At 40.8% G+C, this 24,867-nt stretch overlaps 1 protein-coding gene across 1 annotated transcript in view; it reads left to right on the top strand.

The window, feature by feature from the left end:
• The window catches only part of nxn (nucleoredoxin), a 57,811-nt gene that overhangs the window by 20,858 nt on the left and 12,086 nt on the right, over positions 1-24,867 (top strand). The window contains exons 2-3 of the mRNA XM_034096868.2: positions 17,211-17,328; positions 21,905-22,038. Coding sequence (XP_033952759.1) covers positions 17,211-17,328; positions 21,905-22,038 — 252 coding nt within the window. The remainder of the gene's footprint in view (positions 1-17,210; positions 17,329-21,904; positions 22,039-24,867) is intronic.

Raw genomic sequence — 24,867 nt, 5'->3', positions numbered from 1 at the left:
CACAGTTTCCTGGTTGGTATTTGGAAGCAATCGGAGCACAACACAAGCTACATTGATTTAGGTGCAACACCCTTAACCCAGTGACATCGAAATGACTGCAGGCAAAGATGGAATATATAAGTTTAACCCAGAAATATGAGGTAGAGCTAAACCTGTAGTTTTAAATTGGTGTTACACCTCTAGGTATCACCAGGGCTACATAAAGACCCTTGAAAAGCAGCTTCACTGTGGCAATCTCAACATTGTGTGGCCATTGTGTGACTGTATCGCTGCCGCCATGTTCCACCACCCCAATTCACAATAGTGGTGGTCATCTGTGTGTACGGATGTCGGTTTCGCTTGTGTCTGGCAGGATGTGTGTATTTTCTAGGAAGCTACTTCGTCCGGTTCCTGCTCGTATGCATTACACCGAATGCCACTCACTGGCCAGAGAGAACAGGCAGAAATCTGTAGGTTTGCTCAATCCTGTTAATGTGGAACAGCATTTAATTAGATCCGCTCTACATCGAGCAGCTGCATCTGTGTCTGCAACATAAGAACACTGCATGTCGCTAAACACTGAATTTAATGCTCCGACCACTTTGAATTATCCTTTTTAAAAGTAAACAAAAATCAAAGGCTGTGAGTGTAAAGAAGGACATTTAAAGTACAACGTTGTTCGACTTTTGTGTGATGTTAACACGTTATCTACAAATTACATATAAGGGCGATACTGATTATTACCGTTCTATTTATCTATTACTATGGATCATTACATTAATTAGAAGCCCCAGATTATGTCTTCAAAACCTTATTATTATTATTATCAATTAACCTGCAGGTTATTTTCTGCATTAACCTATAACAGAGAATTCTAAATGTTTTTCATAAAATGATAAGAACTGGAACAAACGTGAAGATTTACGTAACTAATTAATCCATCACATCAAACATTGAGGTTTGGCTTGATTCATTGGGACTTCCCCTGTTTGTATTGTGTTTTCACTTGACCCAAGTGTATTGTTTTCACATCAGTTCATGCAACAAAACTGCACTCCGCTTGAAAAAAAATGGAAATTGCCATTACTAGTGGAATCTTAAATGATTGATATTCTCTTTTTAGGAGGCTGACTAAGATGGATGATTTTCGTCTGTGTTTTTAAATCTTAACAAAGAACCTACTATGTCAGATGTCACTGAAATCCAAATAATTTATAATTGTCAATATAAGTTTTTGCTGTGGAAAATATTTCTCTCTTTGTGGAGGGAAATCTTTCGTTGAGGTGTTAACAGCAATGATACATTTGAGGCAGATGCATTATTATCGATCTCTGTGGTTTTTCCTCCATGTCATTGTTGACTCTCGCTAAGGAGAGGAATGTTGCATCCTTCCCAGGGAAAACAGAACTGTTCTGGATGATATATTTTCTTTGTGGCGTTGTTGAGAGAAAACTGTCATTGACAAATAACGCTGGAGACCATAACAATCCAGTTTTTTTTTTTTTCGGTGAACAACCGAATATATTGTCCAGCCCTCCTCACTTTCAATTTCTACTGTGTGTCTGAGAAAGCATTTTAATGTGGTGTGACTGTCTTTTGTGCAGTCCATCACCTTTTCACCCCCTCCTCCCTCATTCCCTGCCTCTCTTATGGGCTCAATGCATACCATTACAGTTCTTCTATAAAAAAAAAAAAGAAGAAGGTGGAGCGGTGAGGGAGAGAATGGAGGACTGGAAAGGTGACGAGAGGACTGAGAGATAAAAACCAGGCTGATTTCAATCTTGCTCGAGCGCCATGCACAGGCAGACAGGTTTCTCCTCCCCAGCAACCAGGACAAAAGGGATGAATGCTGTAATGTGGTAGCATGGATTGATTCTCGTCATAATCTGTCCCTATCAGCTCTGATGCAGCGTATAGTTTGCACAGAAAATTCTTCTGTGCAAAAGACAGCCTGACACTTTTCATGCCATTATGCCATGCAACCACATTCTTACAGCCACATTGTCTCGTTATTTCCAGAACTACTTTATTGCTGTTTGAGCTGATACGTAGTCTAGCCGTTTGGTCCTAGTCATATATCTCCAGCACAGGGAGTGCTTTTACGGTGGGTATGTGGAAAGATTGTGAAGTAGCTGAACAAATTACGAAAAGAATGTTCAAATTACACTTACACCTAACTGTAATTTGAATTTTGTTTTCTTAATTTGTTCAGCTACTCCACAAACACCACATTGAGAGTCCTCAAAACTTCAGCTAACTGTTTATTAGTAAGCTAGTTAGCTGGCTAATCTATAGTAAGTAATTGTACAATTAAAGGTTTCTTTGACAGTATTCTGGAGCTGCAGAGATACATGCATGCTACTGTAGATGCTGGGAGGGTGGGTGTAACGTGCACTGGTGCCAACTGCTCCGGTGAGATGCTGGTAACCAGGAGGGCGGAGAGGTTGCTCTGCAAGAGTGGTCCTGCTTAGAACAGCAGCGCCTTTTGTGTCTGCCTGTTTCTGGCGGTTATTTATAAACTCAGTAAACCCACAGCACATTCCTGGCTGCCACATACGCTGGGAGAGCTGCACCTCACCCATGTGTGTCCTCTTTGTCTCTGCGTGGAGCTCGATCCTAGCTGTCAGGACCAGGGAGGACGTAGCTCAGCACGAAGAACACAAAACAAATCTTGTGCTTTTGATTTATACCTCGATTCTGGAGGTGCATGAAAAACCATTTAACTCCCCTTTTTTCTTTCTTGCTTTGGCACTTCATTTGCTGTCGGCAGTTGCATTTTTATGATGCTGCTTGTGGTCTTCCATGAGTCATATTAATAAGATGGCCTCCTTCCTTGGCAATACATTCCTCAGTTTAATGTTAGCCTATTACTGAACTTGACTACTTTTGAAAAAGTGCTACTCTCTGTCTTTCTCTCTCTCTCTCTCTCTGTTAAGGACTCCTGGGAATTCCTTTTCTGAGTATGTGGAAAACATTAATCACATTTCCCTGGAATGCTTTTCAAAAACCAGCACAGCCCAATAATGCATTCAGGGTTTTCTCATTATCAGCATTGCTTTATCTTTAGAGTCTGGATCACCCTCAGGAAATTTGGTTTTCTCATGTTTCCTTATGCAAGATGTTGTTGCTGATGACAACTGTTTTATTTTCTTACCCTCTTCCATTTGATTTTTGGCTGCAGTTAACTTCAGGTTTCCTGTAGCTGAGTCCAGAGAACTGTTGGAGGAAGTACAAAGACTAAAGGTCTGAGTAAATGAGCTAATGGTTACACATGTAACGGAAACAGTATAATCCTGGCATTCATTTTCTTCTGGATTTGTGTGTTTGACTTGTGTGGTGTTTCCAATGGATGCTGTTGTTTTTGCTCACAAACATACAGATTGGTTGCTCTGATACTCAGTGCTTGTAAAAGGAATGTACCAATCTTTGTCAAAAACAACAACATCGCTGTGTTTTTCTCTGCACCTTCCTGATTATTGGCAGGCTTTGAAATAGTTGTTCCCTTTCTAAAAACTATTCTCAATGCCTGCTTTGTTTTGCTTTGCATTAAGTGTTCAAAATGTTAGATATATCCTGTAATTTAAAAAAAGGCGGGTATCTTCAATCTTTATTTCAGACTCAAGGTCCATATCACATACGAAAAAACAAGACTCACATATCTCCATCTCAACCGAGGTAATTGTATCTCTGCAGAGCGGCAGTCATGGAAATGTATTGTTTCTGAGCTGCACTATATATCACAAAAGATTATGGCTTGATTTGTGGAATAAATAAAGCAGCTTTGATGTAACTTGTTACTTTCACATTCAACTCGCCCATTGGTTACTTTAACTACTGAAGTCAGATGTAATCACAACATTGTTCATGTTTCATTCAGTATGCCATTTTGGTGAAACTGAAGAGAAAGCTACTAACTAGTGATTGAATGAGTGATGGGTTGTGTCTTCCTGGTCGAATGTACTTATTGTAAGTCGCTTTGGATAAAAGTGTCATCTAAATGCAATGTAATGTAATGTACTGGGTCAAGTCAACATACATAGATGGCGAAACATGCGCACTTTTTCCTTGAAAGGATTTCATAGTGTTGCACTCGTGAAAATGTTACAAATAGGTGTGTCAGGAGTGATACAAAGTTGTCAGCAATTCCCGTAAGCAAGTCAATGCAGGAAGAAATCTCACTGTGACCTCGTCCAATCAAACTATAATTGTACAACAAGGTTCATTCCGGTGTCATTGTAAATGTGTAAGGAAACATTTCCTTTCGCTCCAGCATTAGTCATCTCTGTGAACTTTATTCACTTTTCTTTTACGTCAACAGTTAATAAGAATGATCCTTCATTTTTACTCCATATTGTGACCAAGCTATGTTTAATTTACACAAAGCTGGGGCCACAGGCTGCTTTAATTTAAATGGTAACAAGAAATCTGAAGGACACTTGCATCATTAAATCTGTCAAGTTGGTAATTCCCCTCACATGTCCTTTACTTTCTGTCCCGACTGTAAGGACATTGCTTGAAACTGAAAATCATTGCTGATAAAGTATTTAATTTCCAGTGGCTCAAGTATTTTCAGCCTTAAATGGTAAAAATGTAAATGAATAATTGAGTAGTGTTGGGTTGAGCGTGAAGGATTTTAACCTGGGGATTACATCATATGGTCTGAAAAGCCCTTGAACTGCTGAAATAAGATATTAGAAGAGTCTGTACGAAGCCGAGGCTCAGAGAGGGCTAGTAACCTCTGCCTGCATCAGTGGGGGGGCTCAGATCTGTATGTCAGGCTTGTGGAGCTGAATTCCAAACACACCGCCAAGCGCCCACTTTCCTCGGATGCTGGTCGTGTTTTTGATGAAGTGGAAGCTTGAAGCTAAGACGCTAGACGGCTTGTTTCTCCTCCGTGATTTGAAATCATTCAGTCATTATGTGTTAGTTTTTCTTGGCTTTGTTTCCTTCTGAGAGTCTTTAAAGCCAGGTGTGTACGAGAGAAATACCACTTAAAGAGGCCCTCAGGTCGACAACAAGGTGGTGAGTGGGGAGATTACTGACTGTTTGTTTAAGTTTTTTTCTCTTGTAAGCGTTTCATTTAAGACGGTGATTGCGGGGAAGATCGGAGGTTGCGTGGAGGCTACGGATGAACACATTTCACAAAGGCTGTGCTGTTTTAGCCGGGCTAATAAAGGCTTGAACTTTAGACCCGTGCTCTGCCCCGTCAGTCAGCCGTCCACCAGGGTGAAGTGACCCTGAAAATTGACACTCGCTGTGTCTCTGTCCCTCCTCTATCAGTGGTTCTGCTCTTGCCTTCTTTCATCATCTTGGTTCCTGCTGTTTGCTCACTCTCACTGGCAGATGTTTGTTTACAAATGTAAAACTCTCATGTTACCTTTCAACACAGCATTTCAGCAGCATGCAACAGGAAATGACTTCATTGCTTAGTTAACGTTGTTTACTTATAGTTTGTGGAAGCCATACAATGCATGTGCCCTGGAAAAAGGGTGGAGTTGTGTTTTATAAATATACACAAGCTTTTTTTTTTATTTGTTTAAGGCTTCTCGGGTTTCACCACATCTGACCAAGCCAGCTCTGACAACAACGTGCCCTTGTAAATTGTACCAGCTCTTCAAGATAAAGTGATACTAGTCATATAGTAACCATACTGTCGGACGGGTGTTTGTTGACTAAGCAAGAAAGAGGGAACAATCAGCCTTTCAGAGTAAAAAACACATGAAACACTAGCAACCCTCATTGCTTTTGAGTCGTAACATTCTGTGTTGTTCCTTAATGAAGACCAAACTAAATGTTGTATTTTATGATCTGAGCTACACATGTACCTGCTGACCATTCCCATGCTATAATTTAGAACTGCCGCTAAGTATAATTTTGTCTGCAACTAAAGGCCGCTACACGCCAACCTGAGACCAAAGAACGCGTACCGAAGGCGTCCCGACTTTTACGTCCGCTACGTCGCCTGTGTCTGCTACGCCGCCCGCCTACGAACACACCACAAAGACTTCAGTCGACGAGTGGCAATAACTGTCCGTGTGTATTCGTCATTCAAAAGAGGCAACAGCCAATCAGAGTGATTTCTTTGGCCTACTTTCTTTGGCCAATTCAACATGTTGAATCGGCCGCGGGAGGTATGCGGGTCACATCAATCTGAGTAGGGCGCCGCGAATGCCCGACTGCCTCTGACGGCCTCTGACGGCCTCTGACTCCCAAAATCGGGTAGGTGTGTCAGGGCCTTTGAAGGCCCTGACACACCAAGCAGTCACCAGAGGACTAGCTGACGCTGAAGTCGGCTGTTGCCTGGCCGTGTTCTCCTGCGTTTTGGCCATGTGTCGCACGGGAACACACCGCACCGACTTCAGTGCATGAGTGGCAATAACTCTCCTTACCAGCAGGCGGCGGTAGTGTGTATTCGTCATTCAAAAGAGGCAACAACCAGAAGACAGAGAAGAAGAAGAGTATCTTTTCTCCGTAATATCATACAGAGCTGGCCTCTCCTGGATCAAGGTGATGAGCAGGTCTTCGTTTGCATCATTCCAGATCACCATGATGAGATGAAAATGAATAGCAGTCTGTGTGTGCCTTCTTAAATCGTTTGTTTACGTCCCTCACTTCCGCTTCGCTTCTCATGCACTGATTTGCTAGCTGAACAGCCAATCAGAGTGATTATTTGGTCCGACTGCCAGACACGATGCATGGCCGATTCAACATGTTGAATCGCCGATTCAACATGTTGAATCGCCCATGCATCGGGTCTGGCAGTCCAAATAAGGCGTGTCACAGTCGACGGTGCGGGACACACCAACCTGACTACGGCGCCGCGAATGCCCGACAGCCTCTGACGGCCTCTGACTCCCAAAATCGGGTTGGTGTGTCAGGGCCTTAAGCTGAAAATCAACCTGCAGGGACATGAAACTTGTCTGAGACACTAATCCGTCTATATAAACATCCTTTTTATTTTCTCACATTACGTATATTGTTAATGTTTATAGTTATTTAGTTGTGGGCAGGGACTGTTTTGAAAACTCGTTCAGGGACAATGCGAAACTGAAATGTATAGTTGCATCAACATCTTCTGACTTTAGGTGTTCTAACAGATATAATGACACTGCCAAGTTGAACTGAACAGAGCCAGGTGAGGTGGTCCAGGCACCTGATAGATGTTCTCCCCATCCCTACTGTCTCTCAGCTGTAGATCGTGCAAGAGAAGCTACAGGAAGTTGTAAGAGGGAAAAAAGATGCTTAGCTTGCTGTGCTGCCACCACGGTCATGACCTAATGTATCTAGACAATTGGTGGATGTTTAGCTTGAAGCTCAGCAGGGGATTGGCTCTGAGCTACATATCAGACCTCTTTATAAGCACTTTTGAGGGGGAGCACCGCTGCCTGTTCCAAGGCTCATAACAAAAGGTAACCTGCTCTTTGCTGAGGTCTGTAGCACTCTGCCAGAGCTGAGGCTAGCCAGATCAGTAGCATCTTTTAAACCACTTCTCAAAGCTCAACTGTACAGGGAAGCATTGTTACAATGTGCTTTTATATCTTGGTTTATTGTTGTCCCGAGCCTGCCTGTCTTCTCTAAAGGACATTTTTATTTCCATTGTCTTTATGCCTTTAATCCAGTTTTTAAAAGCACTCTGGTTGATGTAAACATAGTGAAATCCCTTATGTCCTAATACAATGTAGGGAGTCTAGATCAAATTCAGGGACAATCAAACGGTCAGACATATTCTCATTTTCAAAGATCACCTTTTATATGAAGTCATAATTAATAGCATAAATGCAGCTTGGTTCCTATAACTGGGCCTGATGAATTGATTTTATTTAAAAAAAATAATTCAATGGATCCCTAGGCGTGCAACCCAGACTCGAAGGATTTTTGATTTGTACGATTTCCCTCACAATATTGTATACGGATAGAATGAAATGTGTACCCAGGAGTCTCTTCCACTGACCAATTTGGGCTAAATCTGTTGGAGAGGGAGCTTATGGGAGTCTGAATGAGTTGCTCCTGCTGTGAAAAGTGTCTGGGGATGGGGGGTGGGGGTGGGGTAAGCCTGGAAAAAGCGGTGCGTGGAGTAGGACAGCCATGTTGGCCTCGTGCGAGATACGAGAGGGGACCAGCTGTACAGCTCGGCTATAAAAACTCACAGAGTCGGTATGCAGCCAAACAGATGTTACTTTTCATGAGCGTAACACTAGAGGAGGAAACAGGCTAATAGATGGAGATAAAATGTCACCAAATGTCAATGTAGAGATTCATGGAGCGCAGGTAATGGGCAGAAAGAGCATCCTTTCCCCCAGGATATGTGAACCATTGTTGATGTTGCAGCCCACTATTGTGCATCGTAGCCCACAGCGGCAATATAGCTTTTATGTTAAGTGAACAGTTGTGCTCTACTTCCTGGGACAGAGGGTGGCTGTCGGGCTCATATGTCTATATATAGTGTATATATATCCTACTGTGTTTGTTTCATGAGGAAGAGTCATTGTGATTTAGATTTATGAGGCTCCTTTCCGGCTGTTGAGGGTACAAAAGGACCACAAATATAAAAAAAACCTGCCAAGTGCAGTTTCTCAACATCCCCTACACTTATTGGGTATGTTTGATCTTGAATACATCTCATAAACCATATCAAGTATTTTTAGGATGAGGTCGTTGGTGGAATTAGTCATGTGCACCTTTGGAATTCGAACTGAAACAAACAAAGATTATAAGAGAAACTAGTCAAATCCTTTGTTCATGCTTGCAATAAAAAGGCGTCACAATCTTGGCTTTTTATGCATAAATGAGCCAACTTTATTAAATGATGCACATTGAAAACATTAGCTTTTAATATTGTTAACACAGCACCATTTAAGGTCCCTTTGTTTTGAAAAGGAAGTCTATATTATGTGTGTATGGTTTGCCTTTGTTCAGTTTTGCCAGGATAACATAGTCCCAATTTGAATACCATTATAAACCATACTGGAATTGCATGCATGCAGTTTTTTCTGTATATCCTATGCAGATTGGCTAAATGGGTGAGTGCAGACATAATACTCAATGGAGCGCTAACCAGCCAACTAAATGTAAATATGTGTTACATAGATTGTTGTATATAGAATTCAGAGCTGCCTTGATTATTCACAAAATTCTGATAATGTGTCTGAAATGTTCCCTTTGCATTTCCATAAATATTAATGTGTGTGATGGGATCGGGATTGAGCTGCTCCCAGGGCTCTAGCACGAGGAGGAGTGGTGGGAGTTAAATGTGGGGTCAAACAGAGGGTACAACAGGGAAGCTGTCTAAACCCGACACCCAAAGCCCCCCCACCCCTTACTCCGTCGGCACTCCAGGAAACTAGGGTACCACAGAAATAGAAAAGTGGAGGCTTATGGGTAGAATTAATGCACGGCTGCTGTGGGTCTGTTTGCTGAGCGTAGCTAATTGAGCAGCAAGTGTAAAAAGAGCAAGCACAAAAATCAGGTTGAGCTGAAAGGCTTATTCTAATGTGTTTTGTCTCATTATTAATATGTAATAGCCTGAGATTCCCCAAGTGCAGAGGCATAGTCTTAATGAGGTTATACAAAGTTATTTTCTTTATTCAAGACCCGAATCCCTCCATACTGTAATGGAATACAGTTGACAAAGAGTAGAGTGTGTTGTAGGCTATTACCTTTTGGCGAACACACAAACTCTAAAAATGCACCGGGCTTTCCAAGTCATGAGTTGGCAGATGACTGAGTTTATAATGCCAGTCTCAGAGGGTCACACTGAGGTAACTGATAGAGCCGGTCCAGCTGGTTCGGTGCCAGAGCAGCTTCATATTATCGCTGTCCGTCTGTCTGTTAGACCCTGCAGGCCTCCTGTTGATGAAACGCAGACTGATGGTGGTGAGTCTAGGTGTGAGTTACAATAACTGAGAAATCATGACACAATATTCACACAACAACGAGCTGTTATCCTGTGATAAAGTCGAGGTAAATCATCACCATCGACTTGAGTTCATCAGAATTTAATCAATAAAAACACTAAGGAAAAATTCCTTTTTAGCTTTAAGTCAGGGGAAAAAGTGTCATGCTAATTTATGCATTTGGCTTACAAGTTACATTTGAACCAATTTATGAAGCTAACATCAACTTATTTGACTTGGTGGCTTCAGTCCATACATTCGGTCAGCAAACTGTTGCAGACTCTGAAATTCGAAGAATAGTTTCATATGTCTGAAATCAAGAGGTCATTGTTTAAGAAATGACTATGATTTTCTGTTGCAAGAACGGAAAGCTGAGGCATGGCTGAGTTTGTTTTCCCATGGTCGAACACAAAATAAACTAGTGGTTTCTGAAGTGGTTTCTGGTGATGGGATGGCACAAGGCAACATGCTGCTTTCTACTGGAATGTTATTTAAGTTAAAATCAGAATTGTTACATGCATCACATGATAAACAGCCTCAAGTCACATGATTTTCATTCTCGTCCGGATGAAGAAGCATGTTTGTGGTTGAAAATGTCTAGCATGCATGAATAAATCCACTTCAGTGTGGATATGGCCAGTGTGAAATGGGTTTACACTTTGCTCTACTATAAAGAAAGAGGACTAGATGGAGAGAGAAATAAAGAACATTTATGTCTGTAGGGAGGCAGGCAGGATGGACTAAACACCACTGGGAGTGAAGAATGCACCCCCTGCAGTCCTGACCTTTGACCTCACCAAATGTAGGCCTCACGCCTGTGGAGAAACAATGACTTGATACCTATTGAGCCCTGGCTTTTTAATCCTTTACAATCCCCCCTGCTTTTTACGCTGCATTCTTTACTACATGAAAACTTATTGCCATACAGGGTCCAAGTTTGGATTTAGAGGCCTGTATTCAGGGGGTGGCTTTTGTGCCTCCTAACAAGGCAAAGGAGGAGACACCCACACCTCCCTCTCTCCCTCTTTTTCTCACTCCCTATTTTTCTGCTGGGTTATTTCCCCTAAGCCCTCTGACATTCTGGCACCTGTTTTCCTCACAAAACCGTTAATTTATCACTGAATTATTAACTAAGAGCCCACAATGTGTCTGGCACTCGGTGACATGCCCTGACTCTGTGGTGGAGAGGGGGTGTGGTTGCTGTGGCAACGGGGGGGGGGAGGCAATTTAGCCAGCGAATCCCGTCTGCGCTCTTAGAGGATCCACCACCAAAATGTCTCTATCGGAGAATGTTATAGGATTAATAAAACACATGAGATAGCAGCAGCTTTTTGCCTTTCAGAAGACAATTTTCGGGGAAGAGCATTTGCTCATCATAATGGATGTATAGTGCAGGATGAGCCTCTGTAATGAGCACATTGAAGTATGCTTGAGTGAGATGCCTTTCTTTTTTTATATGTTAGGAATATTGCTGACACTAAAGGGACAAAATGGAAGTGGCTGGAAAACAGAACAATTGGGTAACATTCTATAAAATCATGTGACAACAGATGAGCAGAAATCTGTAGTAGTAAAAGATGAACGCATACTTCTGTGGTGTTTTTATGTAATGCAAAACGACAAGAAAAGCGAGATGAAGCACATAAAGAGAGGTCATCAGTGTAGCATGGAGAAAGGGCAGCGGCTGTGCAGCTGTCACTGGCTTTGAAATGTGTATTTCATCACAGAGGGAGCGGAGAAGACCCTTGACCGGGTAAAGTGATAGTTTAGTCGGAGCGTCACAGATTGAAGCGTGAAGTAACACACACTAGCCTGCTTAGGGTAGGCTGAAGTACGGCAAAGAGGTAGGAGGGGAGGGCTCCCTTTGTAGCCCTGAAGAGCAGCAGCAGGGTTTTGAAGTGGATACAGGCAGTTCCTGAGAGCCTCGGGAGCAGATTGAGCAGAGGTGGGGGGGCAGTTTGGAGGAATGTAAGTCAACTCTGGCTGCAGGGGCCCAGCCAAAAGGGAGTTACAGTGGCGTAGCTAGGGAGATATTAATGAGTTCGTAGACTGGAGTTCAACCATAGACCCAGAAGAAAATGTAAAATGTTAAGACTTTAACCTAAAAGCTGATTGGTGCGTTGTGAATGAGCTTCTGTGCAAAAACATGTTGGATTAAATCCATTTATCAAGTTATAGACGTTGCCCGGGTTTTTTTAGAGAAGCTTTTGTTAGTGCCTGCCAAAAGGCTAACGGAGAGTCCAGTACGGCCCGCTCTCCCCTACTCACCACTACTGTAAGTCTTTACGGTCAGAGATCATACCGCCTGCAGGCACTCTCAATAAAAAAAGTCCCAGTTAAAGACAAATGCTTGTGTTGAACACGTCTTGTGGGAGGCCCATCTTATTACAAATAGCTGCACACACTCACAGCCAACATCCATCAGGAAGAAGCCATTGACCACCTGACTTTTATCTCCTCGTGCATCAGATCATTGAACAAATTTGAATTTTATTTTTGAAAAACTCCTCTTTTGAAGATTTAAATCAAATCAAACTAGAATGTGATTCCCTCTGTGTCCTATGTTAGAGTCCATCAGTTTTATTTTCTAATCTCTGCTTTGAACTGTACCAAGAAATTCCTCTTTGCATGAATACAAAAATGATATGCGGGAACATTTCTACAATACAATAATAAATGCCATTGAGAATTCTTGCGTAGGTTAAATTAAATTCGATAAATCCACTTGAGCAGTTGGGAATAATCCAAGTTGCTTATCTTGATGAAATGGAATGAATAACACGAACATTTGGTTGAATCCCCCCTTTTTCTTTTTCAAGATAAGAATTGGATTATCATCATTGGTCCCTCGCATAATACTCACAGATAAAGGGCTGTGCTGCTATCAGCGTCACAGCAGGATACCTCTCATGTCCCCTGTTGTAAATGGCTGACTTTCCTTTGTAGTTTCGCTCTTGTAATGAAGCAGCGATGGGAGCGTCTGGCAGATGCCTCAGGCCTAAAGTAGATCTCTGAGAAGATGGGGCTCCAACAGTGATAGAGGAATTGGGCACGTTGAGTGATGACATTTCTTCCACTCTAGTTCTCTCGACACGCACACACACACCACCAGAGCCGCTACAGAGCCCTACTGGTTACTTACAGGGTAGACTGCACAGGTTTTCAACACACACTGTGTCAAAACCGAAACGACTTGTTCAGATTACATACTTTTAACCCTCAAATCTCTTGGGGGTAGATGGAAGCTAACCTAATTTTTCAAAGAGCAGAACATGGCCCTAAAGTGCAACAGTGCAAAGGGTAATGCAAGTGTTTTCTACGCATGACATTTAACATATAAATGTTGGTTGTTTTCTTGCAGTTCAGAATACCAAGCTACGTATAGGTAGGACATTAAAGCAGACATTGATCCCATCAGAAAAAAGTAGCTACATCTAAAAAAAATAAACCTGCATTTCCTTTGATCACTGGGGCAATGAGAATTTCCACCTTGGTATGTCCATGCACTCCGATCTACTGGCCCCTCTGTGGGTTGATTTGCTGCTCTTCTGGGTATGGATGTGCAGCCATGCGTGATCCAATTAGCATGATGAGCACTGGGCTTAGTGTGAGGCTAATGTCCGCATGTTCACGAGAGTTAATGGATTGTTAGTATGGATCCCAGCTCTCCCTAGAGTCTTAGCAGTTGGTGGGCTCTCTGCAGGGGTTATTGGCATATTTAAACCTGTGTGTAACGTTATAGCCAGGCCTCCTGCTCTGCTATATGGTTTCACAGTCTGTTGATATTGATAATGAATAGAGGCGCCCTTAGAGAAAGCCAGATGGCGACATGCAATCTTGATGCAGTGAAGACAACCTGTGAGAAGTTTCCTTGTGAATTTTGATACGGAACGTTTTATATTTCTCCAACAGAAATCTGTGATGGATTAATCTTCTGCGTATTTTCTCAGTTGATATTTTTGTCCAGGAAAAAAAATGAAACATGATTTTGATCCCACCAAATGTCCAAAACCAAAATACTGTATATTAAAGATAAAATGATGTTAAGCAGAGAAATGTAAATGACTTCCTCAAATGGATATGAATTGTCATAATCGATACAATGCCAAGATGACAAAGAGATGGAAGCTGTTTTTCTCAAAACAAGGGATTAGAGCAGATTTGACAGTATGATGTAAGTTCACATTCTGTATTTATTGTCTCAGATATAATAGACAGCCTGTGGCTTTTGATGATGGCTTTGTGTTTTGGAGAATGTGATCCTCATTTTTTTCTCAATTTGACTAGAAGGACGATGTTAGGGTAATGGCTATTGTCTTTGATGTTTTAAAGGAAGATTTATGTGTTGAAATTATGTTGTTTGTGAAAGACTCCAACACATATAGCTTTTGTTGTTTCAAGTCAGACTTCCTCTTCCCCAGAAATCATAACAGACATTTCAATTTAAACTCAGATCACAATTTTACAGAATTTAGCATCCTAGGGCTACTCTGAGCTGGAGCCAAAGCACCAGGCAAACAGGAGGAAAAACTGGTTCTTCCTCTGAGGTTGCTATAAGTCTCTTTTCTGCTGCTTGAGATAGGGCTACTCAATTAATCGTATTTTAATTACGATTATGGCTTGCAACGATTACGAAAACAACGTAATCGAAATAAAACGATAGTTTTTTTTATAATTATTATTACTTTTTTATATAATTTGTTTTGGTTTTTCAGTTGAATTATACTTAAAGTTCTGGACAATCAACTGTTAAAAACATACTGTTCACATTTTTTTCTCCAATAAATGGATGTTTTTAAAGTTAATGAATAATCACATTTAATAATCGCAATTACAATTATTGACCCAAATAATCGAGATTATGATTTTTGCCATAATCGAGCAGCCCTAGCTTGAGAGCACTGTAACAACTCTGAGAGCCTTACATTTGTTACCCATCTTCTTTTTCTCTCTTAACCTGTGTGTAGTTTCTATTATTAGCCATGCTAGCATCCTGACCAAAATCCTTTTTCCTCAGTGCCGATACCACTTTGCCTTGACATGGAATACATTTCTTGACATTTTAGTGCAAGTGCGGAACAAATCACCTTATCACTCAGCTTTTGTTCCTTCTCTCTTGTGTCCCTCTCTCACTCTTTTGGCTAAATCCGGTTCTAAATCTCACATCATCAGCCCCGGATGACAGCAGCAGGCGGCCAAGTGAAATGGCTGCAGTCACACAGATGCAGTGTCAGGCACGTTAGCTTTCCGGAGACGGTCACAGTTAATGCCCCTAAACCCCATTAATTTGTGAGACCAGATTGAGTTTCCAGAGCAGCGTGGAGCGTGTGGTAAAACTGTTGACTGTGGCAGACACTGCAGTTTGCTTTTGAGGGACTTCCAGACCAACATTGTCGGGAGGCTCCGGGTCGTCTTGTCTTGTGGACGAACCGTTTGACCTGCTGTTAGAAAGGGCCTGTGGTCAACCTCTGTATGACACTATATGTACAATGAGGGAGATACACAATGCGCGTCAAACATATACTGTGAAAGCTTTCCTACTAGGGATGTAACGATACCAAAAACTCATGGTACGATAATATCACGATTAAAAAGTCCACAGTACGATATTTATCGTGATATTGAAATTGAATTTTCTTTTTTACTTCATTTTTTTTTCTTTTATTAAATAATAAATCTGATTTGTACAGCATTTTAGTAGGATAGTAGTATTTTAAAGTGTCAACAATATAATAATCAGACCCTGCAATAGAATAAATTAAGTTTCACTTTAGTTTTTCAAGTAACTCAACTCTAACTCACTCACTCAGCATCATCAAGGTTATCTTTTAGGAATATGAGCATGTCCACATTTCCAGATAGATGCTGGGATGTTTGGGCGTTTACAATATCCCCTGCTGTGGAAAAAACTCTCTTGCTTGGTACTGATGTTGCTGGGACAGAGAGATATGCTTTGGCCATGGGTAACAGCAGTGGGTAAAACTGTGCATTGTCTCTCCACCACTTCAAAAACAATACAGTTGTTGCCAAGAAGGTGAGGCTTATTGACAGGGCGAGATATACATATACTGTTGGTACTTGTCAATGTCTCTATGTACATGTAGCCCTGTAAATACAATGTCCTTTTGTGTTATCTGTTGTAACCTACTTGCTGCCATGTTGGACAGGTCTCCCTTGAAAAAGAGATCGATGATCTCAATGGGACCATCTGGTTAAATAAAGGTTTTTGTTTTTTTAAATGTAAAAAAAATTCAAAATTATTCAACTTTCTTTTTTTTAAATCGCGGTAGATTGTCAGACTCACGACGGTATTGAGACATTTATTTACCGTGATATTCGATATATCGTTACATCCCTAACTACTGCAGCATCCAGACAGCGCAGATGTATACTTTATATTGCATGGGTAGTGTACTTTAAGTGTTACTCTGAGTATAGCAGGTTATATGGGATGATGCAGTGTGACATGTGTTTATCTGGCAAAGATTAAATCACTTTTGTATATAACTCGCTGTAGTATACTCTCCTATACTTGTAAGTTATGGGATATTTGACAAATAAAAGAGGTGAAACTATATTTCTAATTTTCACTTAATGTCTGAATTTCTGATCTGGTTTTCATGTGAGGGATCCCCTTCTCCCTTTCCTGCAATTGCTGAAGCAGCAACATTGCTCAGCCTCACTTCACAAGGCTGTTCTCTATTCACAGCGTAGGACTTTTCTCTGTGATATGGAAAGTGAGTCTCCGATATGTTAAATGCTTGATCTGTTCTTTGATGTTGAGGATTACACTGACATTGTCAGTTCATGCACAGATCTTAGGCTAAAAATGATCATTTCTGACTTTATGAGGTCGTATTCATAACAACGTGTTTCTTATGATTAAAATAAAGGTCAAAGGACAATCGTAAATGCTTATTCAAGCTTGAATCTTCTATCCAAGAAGCTCTTATAATTGCACTGCTCAACATTCAAGAAGGATTCAGAAATGTATTTTTTTTCCAGCATGCTTTAAATCTTGTTCATGACACAGCAAGGACGACATTACTTTGCTCCAGTTCACCCTCAGCAGTGTGCTTCTCACCCCACTGAGGGTATCCTCTTTTATTGTACCTATTCTCCTGAGTCTCTTTTCCCACTCTTGTTGGGCATGTTGATATTCTGTTTGACCTTTTAAACTACTATATGTATTTGTTTCCATTCGTTTTTTTTAATACTGCAGTATTTTAGTACGCTAGTGAACTGAGACCGGGTTTTTCCAGCTCTGAAATTTAATTAAATATGGTCTTTCCATTACCATTTTTTCCAATTTCTACTCTCATTTTTTCCCCATCTCAGATGAAGCTGTGGAACAAGTACAAGGTAACCAGTATACCATCTCTGGTGTTCGTGGATGCCTCTACGGGGAAGGTGGTGTGTCGAAATGGGCTACTGGTGGTCAGAGATGACCCTAAAGGTGAGATTGGTGGTGTCTGCAGCGTGCACACATACACATGTAGGCTATTATAAGTGAATGCATCATGCTGATTTAGTTGTGTCCCCTGACCTCGAGCTCCGACCTTAATCCTCTTTAATAAATGGTTAACCTTAACCCCTGACACTAACCATTCAGCCCTAAAAATACAACCTGCTCTAAATTAGGTAATAGACATTTAAGGGTAAAAAAGACAGAACAACATGCATCCATTTCTCACACACTTGTTTAAACCACTGTAACCCTGGATTCTTGGGTTACATTCTTGGTCATCAAAACGGCAACAATTTGCACACCCTTGCTCTGGGTTCAGTGTAACATAATATATTATTTCAACTGGTCTAACTACCACAGTGTGTTGTACCCAACATAGATATGTTCGATTAGCTTCAGAAATGAAAGTACACCAAGATGTTGATGAGGACAGAAGTCACACCTGCATACACACAGTCACAACACTCATTCTCTGTAATGATGTTTACCAAATGCCTGCTCAGAGTTCCCTGTGGAGATACTGCCACATCATTCAGCATTTGGACGAAACATTTTGCGATTACGTGTTTGTGTTGATGCTGCCGTAATTAGGGTGCTGGATGAATATTATAGCGTGGCCATGTTTCACTCCCTCATCTGAAAACCCTATAATTTCTGCACTTTGAAGTAAAGGCACGGAATTAACAAGAGTGTACTCTGTACACAGGATGTCCTCTGTGGCTGTGAAGATCTACATTTTAAAAGCATTACCTTTTCAGGTCCAGCTAGGTCAGCGTGAAAGAACTCATTAGTCATGAGAGAAGAGAGAATAGCGCCTCTGTGGAAGTGCTGCGGTGAAGCAGAATGGGTTTCACACGAGGATTGTGACACATTTTGCTCACTGGCTAGTGAAAGCCAGTCCCAGCCTGCAGAATTATCATTAGCTGTTCTTCCAAACTAGATGTAGCCGGATAACCATTTAACGGGCTCCCAATTATTTTCTTTTTTTTACATTTTGATGTGTTTTCATTTTCATATTATTTGAAAGGCAGACAAGGAGTAGTTTCTGACATGACAAATCAATTCAGCTACAGCTTGGAAGAGGGATATGGAATTAAGAGTTTGCTATGCATCGAGACTGGGAGGGGCATTTGAACGATTCAGGGCTCTCAGCCTTTCACTCTCCATGAAAGACCGAACTTGAGTGGCGGCAGACTAGCCTGCAGCGGAAAGAGTGCACTTTTACAATCAGGACAACAATAAAAGGCTGTGTCTGCGTGGTGCAAACGTGTCATTCCCGCCTAATGAATCCCTGGACAATCACGCTTGCATAAAGAGCCCATTATGATGCAGCCATACAAGGTTTTTTATGAGTACCTCCTTTTTCAGTTCCAAATACATCTCTAAAGCTTGATGGTAACAATAAAGTGCGGAAGAGAGCTGGAGGGAAGTATTCCTTGCAACCTGTATTTGCTCAAGAGGCTGTATGTACAGTACTAGATGTGATTTTAAAAAACCTGTATTTAATGTATACAGAACTTTTTGTTAACCAAGAACCGGAAATAAACAATGTCTGGTTTTAAGTTGTGTAGAATAGGCAACACATTTATTAAGTGATAACTAATTAAATCATTTAAAAAAAAAATGCATTTATCTTTTTGGATAATTTGAAAAAAGTGAAGAAATTGAATGTGAATTGATTATCAATGGTCTTAGGTCATACAAAGCAGGACCTTTTGAAGATGTCGCCTTGGATTTGGATGAATCAATGACTAAAAAAAGTGTTAGTTGCAGACCTAATTTGGTTCACCAACTTGCCTGACCCATGTTTTTAAACTACTCTGGTGCCGTGTCCAGACGCAAATATTTTGACAACTATTTGATTTGTAATACACCTTACTATTTATCTAGCCAACACACTCTCACTCCCTAAGCGTCCAATAGCGACGTTTGGTCAGTGTCCGTGGCGTCCAATTGTGACGCTCCTAGGCTCCTTCAGCGTCATAAAGGGACGCAAATAGCTTTCAACTGATTGCAATGTATTCCCATCTGCGTCGGGATTTGACGCTCATGGAAGCACGGCATTCGTTTATGCCGGCTGCCCTTAAAGGCAATGTGAGCGTCCATTCCCATTGGATAACGGAGAATTTTACACCCGGAAGTAAGTATTCCTCTTACTGTCGATTGATTTTACAGTGATATCTGCACTACTCATCGACTAAAAAACACCAGATTATCCTTGTTAATTACACAACATTGATTGGTTTAAATTGTGTGCAATGCTTTTGTATTTTTCCCCTTCGATTCGGAGAAACAAATATGTTTTCTGAGTAAAGGATGGCAGAAGACACTACACTACCCAGAATCCCCAGCTATCGTTTGGACTACACCATGTGCTCTGTTTGACAAACCCCGTTTTTTTTTCACCATTCATTCCGATGGCTGGCGTCTATGTCACATGATCTTCAAATGTCTCCCTGCAGAAAAAGAAAACATGGCCGAACTTCGTTTTATTCTAGGTGTAAAATGCCTATTTTAAAGTTAGTTTGGCCATTAAAATGCGTTTTGATGTCATTTGATGCGAGAAATATGAGTTGTTATTTCAGATTATGTGTGCAGTGGATGTACATGATCTTTAGTTTGCTAGTTATTACGAAGATTACTTCAGGAAATCGCGACGTTTTCATTGTTACCAAGGTGGTTGCTAGGGACGCTGCTATCGATATTATTTCTGTTATGTTTTGTAACTGTTTAATGGTGTTATCTTTATTGCTACCCCCTTCCCCGTCAATATATAGTGTTGGTCCACAGCGCAAACGTATTAGTTTAACAAAATCCGCATCTAAAGATAGCCTACGTTATTTCCCCCCTGTGCAATTCCAGTCTCACATCTCACAGCACATCGTCATTAACAAATACCAGAAACAGACCGAAAACATTTTTAAAAAATAATAATAATACCTTATTCCGAGTGTGCTTGCTTTTCTCTTTGAAAGTCATCACATAACGGCATTGTAATACACGGTTCGGCTGCATTACATATTACATATCTGCCGTAGTTCTGTATTTATAGAGCCCTGATGAGAAGACAAACATGAGGAACTGAAAACGTGACGTGGATCATAAATATATCAGCCATTAAACAACATCTTACATTTCTTTTCACACAATACGTCTCCTTGCAGTATCAACACTAATTCGGCTCACTTTTATATTTGATCCAATTGGTAGATAGGCTGTATTTACACCATAAAGGTGCACAGCTGATATAAAGGGACACCTGGTGGTTAAAGCATGTTATTGAATTAATTATTTTAATTATTAGATATTAATACGATCCCTATAAAGTATATTCATTACTCGTTATTCTCTACTAATAGTTAATTAAAGACTGTATGTAATGACTATTTTGCACATCCCTTTCAAGATTTCAAGATTTTCTAAGGTTTATTGACATATCATATAGGCCTACACAACTGTGGTGTAATTCTGCACTGAATGAAAAACTTGGGTTGCAGGTTCCTCAACAGTGCATTACAAGACATCTATCAATATTTGTGCATACCTCCAGCAATGTTAACTATGTTGAAGCACTTATTTTAACTGATATTATACATAATGTATTATACTCTTATAGATGTATGTAGATATTTCATTTCCGGCCTTGTCAGGTATTGAACAATCAATAAATAAAGAACACAGAATTGTTGAATATAAAACACACTTTTAAAACTACAACTCCCAGTAGAGACGTGCCATAGAGAACATGTTGCGAAACAGAATAGCCAGCATGTGTAGTTCTGGGGACGGGGTGGGGGGACGCGGTGGACCCGTTCAAATCCAGTTTTGGACAGTCTGCCGTGGTTCCATCCCATTTCAAGTGCTGTTCGAGAATCGGCTTAACCCTCGGAGCACACTCTCCAATCACAGAGCTTGAGGACTATCACGGGTTTGTCAAACAGAGCACATGGTGTAGTCCAAACGATAGCTGGGGATTCTGGGTAGTGTAGTGTCTTCTGCCATCCTTTACTCCTGGGAATGGACGCTCACATTGCCTTTAAGGGCAGCCGACATAAACGAATGCCGTGCTTCCATGAGCGTCAAATCCCGACGCAGATGGGAATACATTGCAATCAGTTGAAAGCTATTTGCGTCCCTTTATGACGCCGAAGGAGCCTAGGAGCGTCACAATTGGACGCCACGGACACTGACCAAACGTCGCTATTGGACGCTTAGGGAGTGAGTGTGTTGATCTAGCACCAACATGAGGTCAACATTTGATTGGCTACAGTATTTTGGTTTATGACAAATTACAAGTAACATTCTTTTCAGCTTCATCTTATTATTATTATTATTATTATTATTATTATTAGCCTCCTAAACTGAAATGTACACCATCAGGTAATGGTAAAAAATCAGCATTTTAAAATTGTCATTGTGAGCATGTTAGCATGCTAATGTTAGCATAGCTCAGAATGGCTGTGCTACAGCTTCACAGGCGAGCTAGATTGATTTTTTATCTTCCTCTTACTGATTCTTTTCTTTTCCATCCATCTCTTCTCTTTGCCCCCCTACCCTCTCCCAGGCCTGGAGTTCCCCTGGGGGCCAAAGCCATTTGCAGAGGTGGTGGCAGGGCCTCTGCTCAGGAACAACAGGCAGACGGCAGACGGCACCTCTCTGGAGGGACACTACGTGGGAGTGTACTTCTCGGCACACTGGGTGAGTACAGGAAGCAGAGAAAAAGGACAAAGAGAAGCATGTTTTTATTTTATTTCTGGCCTTGTAGCTGCCAGAAAAGTCTAAACATTGGGAAAAGAAAGATATGACCAGCAGAGCGGACCAGGAAGAGGCAGCAGTCAGTCAAGACTGATAAGAGAAGAGGAGCAGCAGGGTGGAGGCGACTCCATTGTGTTGGCATGTTTACACTGACTGTGCTTAGCTATCCCTGTCAGTCCTTTCACCACCACCTCTGGACCTTTTTAAAAGTAGGCATTGGTCTCCCCACCCCAATGACATCATCCCTATTGTCTCTTTACTGCTGGACCTGCTGATAGCCAGGGAAGGTCATGACTCATTGATTTGTGAAAGGAGGACTGTTCCTGATGAGATGCAGCAGGCCACAGGGACCAGTCGGCTCAGCAGCTGCCAGAGCCGCAGCCTCAGAGAGAGGAGACGCCTGGAGGCTGGCTCTAACCCCAGACCCTTACAAAATTGAATAGAACAAGTCACAAAAGTCATTATAGGAGTTTATTTGGGTTTTCTTTATACACCACGTTCCCCCTGGTTACTCGTGTAAATCTATCCGCTATTAAAGTAATTTTAAAAACATGAAATGCCAGTACCTAGACTTGGAATCCATTAACACAGAAGGTTTTTTCTTTTTTGGCACACATTTGCTTTTTGGCATGCAGTGTTAAGGAATTTTTCTTTTAAGTCATTAAAATAAAACTGAAGCTAGAAGTGTAGTCACTAACATCCTCAAAGAATAGCCCACATGACTAATACAAAGAAGTATTGACACCACATTGTGCAAACTATAATACAGCATAACTGCAATAAACTGCATTTACTTATTTTGAGTAACAGAGGAAGTGGTCAATCAATGAGCAATATATTGATTGACGCTATGTACTTCACACTGCCCAACCCAGTCAACCACATGACAGCTCATTGTTACTTTGTAATTCTACTCTACTACAATTCAGAGGTTAACCTGGTATTTTTACTCCACTGCACTTATTTGAGTTACTTTGCAGATTCTGATTAATCATATAAACAACCCTTAAATCAGACTTTAGTTACACCTGAGTAAAATTCAGGTAAGGTGATTGTCAAGTGCCAACAATCAGGAGAGATATTTGATAGTTGGTGCTTGAGAAGACTAAACATTTAACTTTAATTGACATGAATGGAAACGAGTAATAAAGTATATTCATTACTCGTTATTCTCTACTAATAGTTAATTAAAGACTATATATTATGGCTATTTTGTACATCCCTTTCAAGATTTCAAGATTTTCAAAGGTTTATTGACATATCATATACACAACTACGGTGTAGTTATGCAATGAATGAAAATCTTTGGTCACAGGTTCCTCAACAGTGCATTACAAGACATCTATCAATATGTGTGTACCTCCACCATTAAACTGTCATATTCTGCACATTTCTTATACTATCTACATACATAAGAGTATAATTAATGTGTATAATATCAGTTCAAATAAGTGCTTCAACATAGTTAACATTGCAGGAAAGCAATATATTAGACGTTAAGTACTTTGTCAGGCTTAATATTTATCTGTAGATAGATACCCCCAAAGTTTTTTTCTTATTTAAAAGAAGACCTTAACCTGAAGTATTCTTTAATGTTTAAATAAAGGTTAATTCGTTTTTCTGTTTTGCACCTCCTCCTATTAATATCTTTGTACATCCTGCACTAAACTGTTTTATTGTAGAGATCACTTATAGTATCTTGTTGATTTTTTATATTCTATATTTCTATCATTGACCTTCTACTTTCCCCCTATGAAAGTATGTACTCTTAATATTTTTGTAATCAAATATAACACATAAAAACAATAATTCAATAACGTGCTTTAACCACTAGGCGGTGCACACAAGGTACACACAGCCATAATAACTTTGTATTATTAGTAGGGCTGTCAGTCGATTAAAATATTTAATCGCGATTAATCGCATGATTGTCCATAGTTAATCGCGATTAATCGCAAATTAATCGCACATTTTTTATCTGTTCTAGAGGGATATTTTTCAAGTTTTCAATACTCTTATCAACATATGAGTGGACAAATATGCATTATATGTTTGTTTATCATTTGAACAATAACAAATATTCTCATGAATATTAAACACACACACTCTGAACATTACAAATATTCGGTGTGTGTGTGTGTGCGTGTGGAGACACTGTGATGGATCGTTGGAGCTATGTGCAGCTCAAGACATATATGCTCGAACGGGAGCTGCCTGGGACGCTGCAATCATGTTGCGCACACTATCAGTGCTGAGTCCTGAGTGTGCTGACTTGTCGTACAATGTCGCACTGTCTGGCTTCCTGCATAAAGTCAAGTGCTCGGCGCAGTTGTCGGCGAAATGTCGCTCCTCTCTTTTCATTGAAACAGCTCCTTATATCCGTTTTCGCAGCTAGCTAGCACCAGATGCTAACAACAACAACAACACGTAAGGTGTGCCTCGCTCGCGACACACATACACACACCCTCCCGGTCCTCCCGATGGCCAGTCAGGGCCTGCCGGTGAGTGTGGAAGTGTGGTCTGCCACAAGTGGGCGGCAGAAGCGGGGCTGTCAGCATCAGCTTGTAGATGGTATTTTAAACTCGATGCGCTCTGAAACTACGGGGCGGCCGAGGACAAAAAATACACATGCGTTAATCGCCTTAAAATAATTAGTGGTGTTAATTTTTTTTTCCGGTAACTTGACAGCCCTAATTATTAGTGTAGGACACTTATGTATGTACAACATCTGAAGATGTGTAGTTTTATTCATGCTTTCACATAATTTTACAG

Source organism: Pseudochaenichthys georgianus, chromosome 13, assembly GCF_902827115.2.
Source record: "Pseudochaenichthys georgianus chromosome 13, fPseGeo1.2, whole genome shotgun sequence".
In the NCBI taxonomy this organism is placed as follows: domain Eukaryota; kingdom Metazoa; phylum Chordata; class Actinopteri; order Perciformes; family Channichthyidae; genus Pseudochaenichthys; species Pseudochaenichthys georgianus.
Note: the sequence above shows the minus strand (reverse complement) of the source record. Positions and strands in the feature narration are given on the sequence as shown.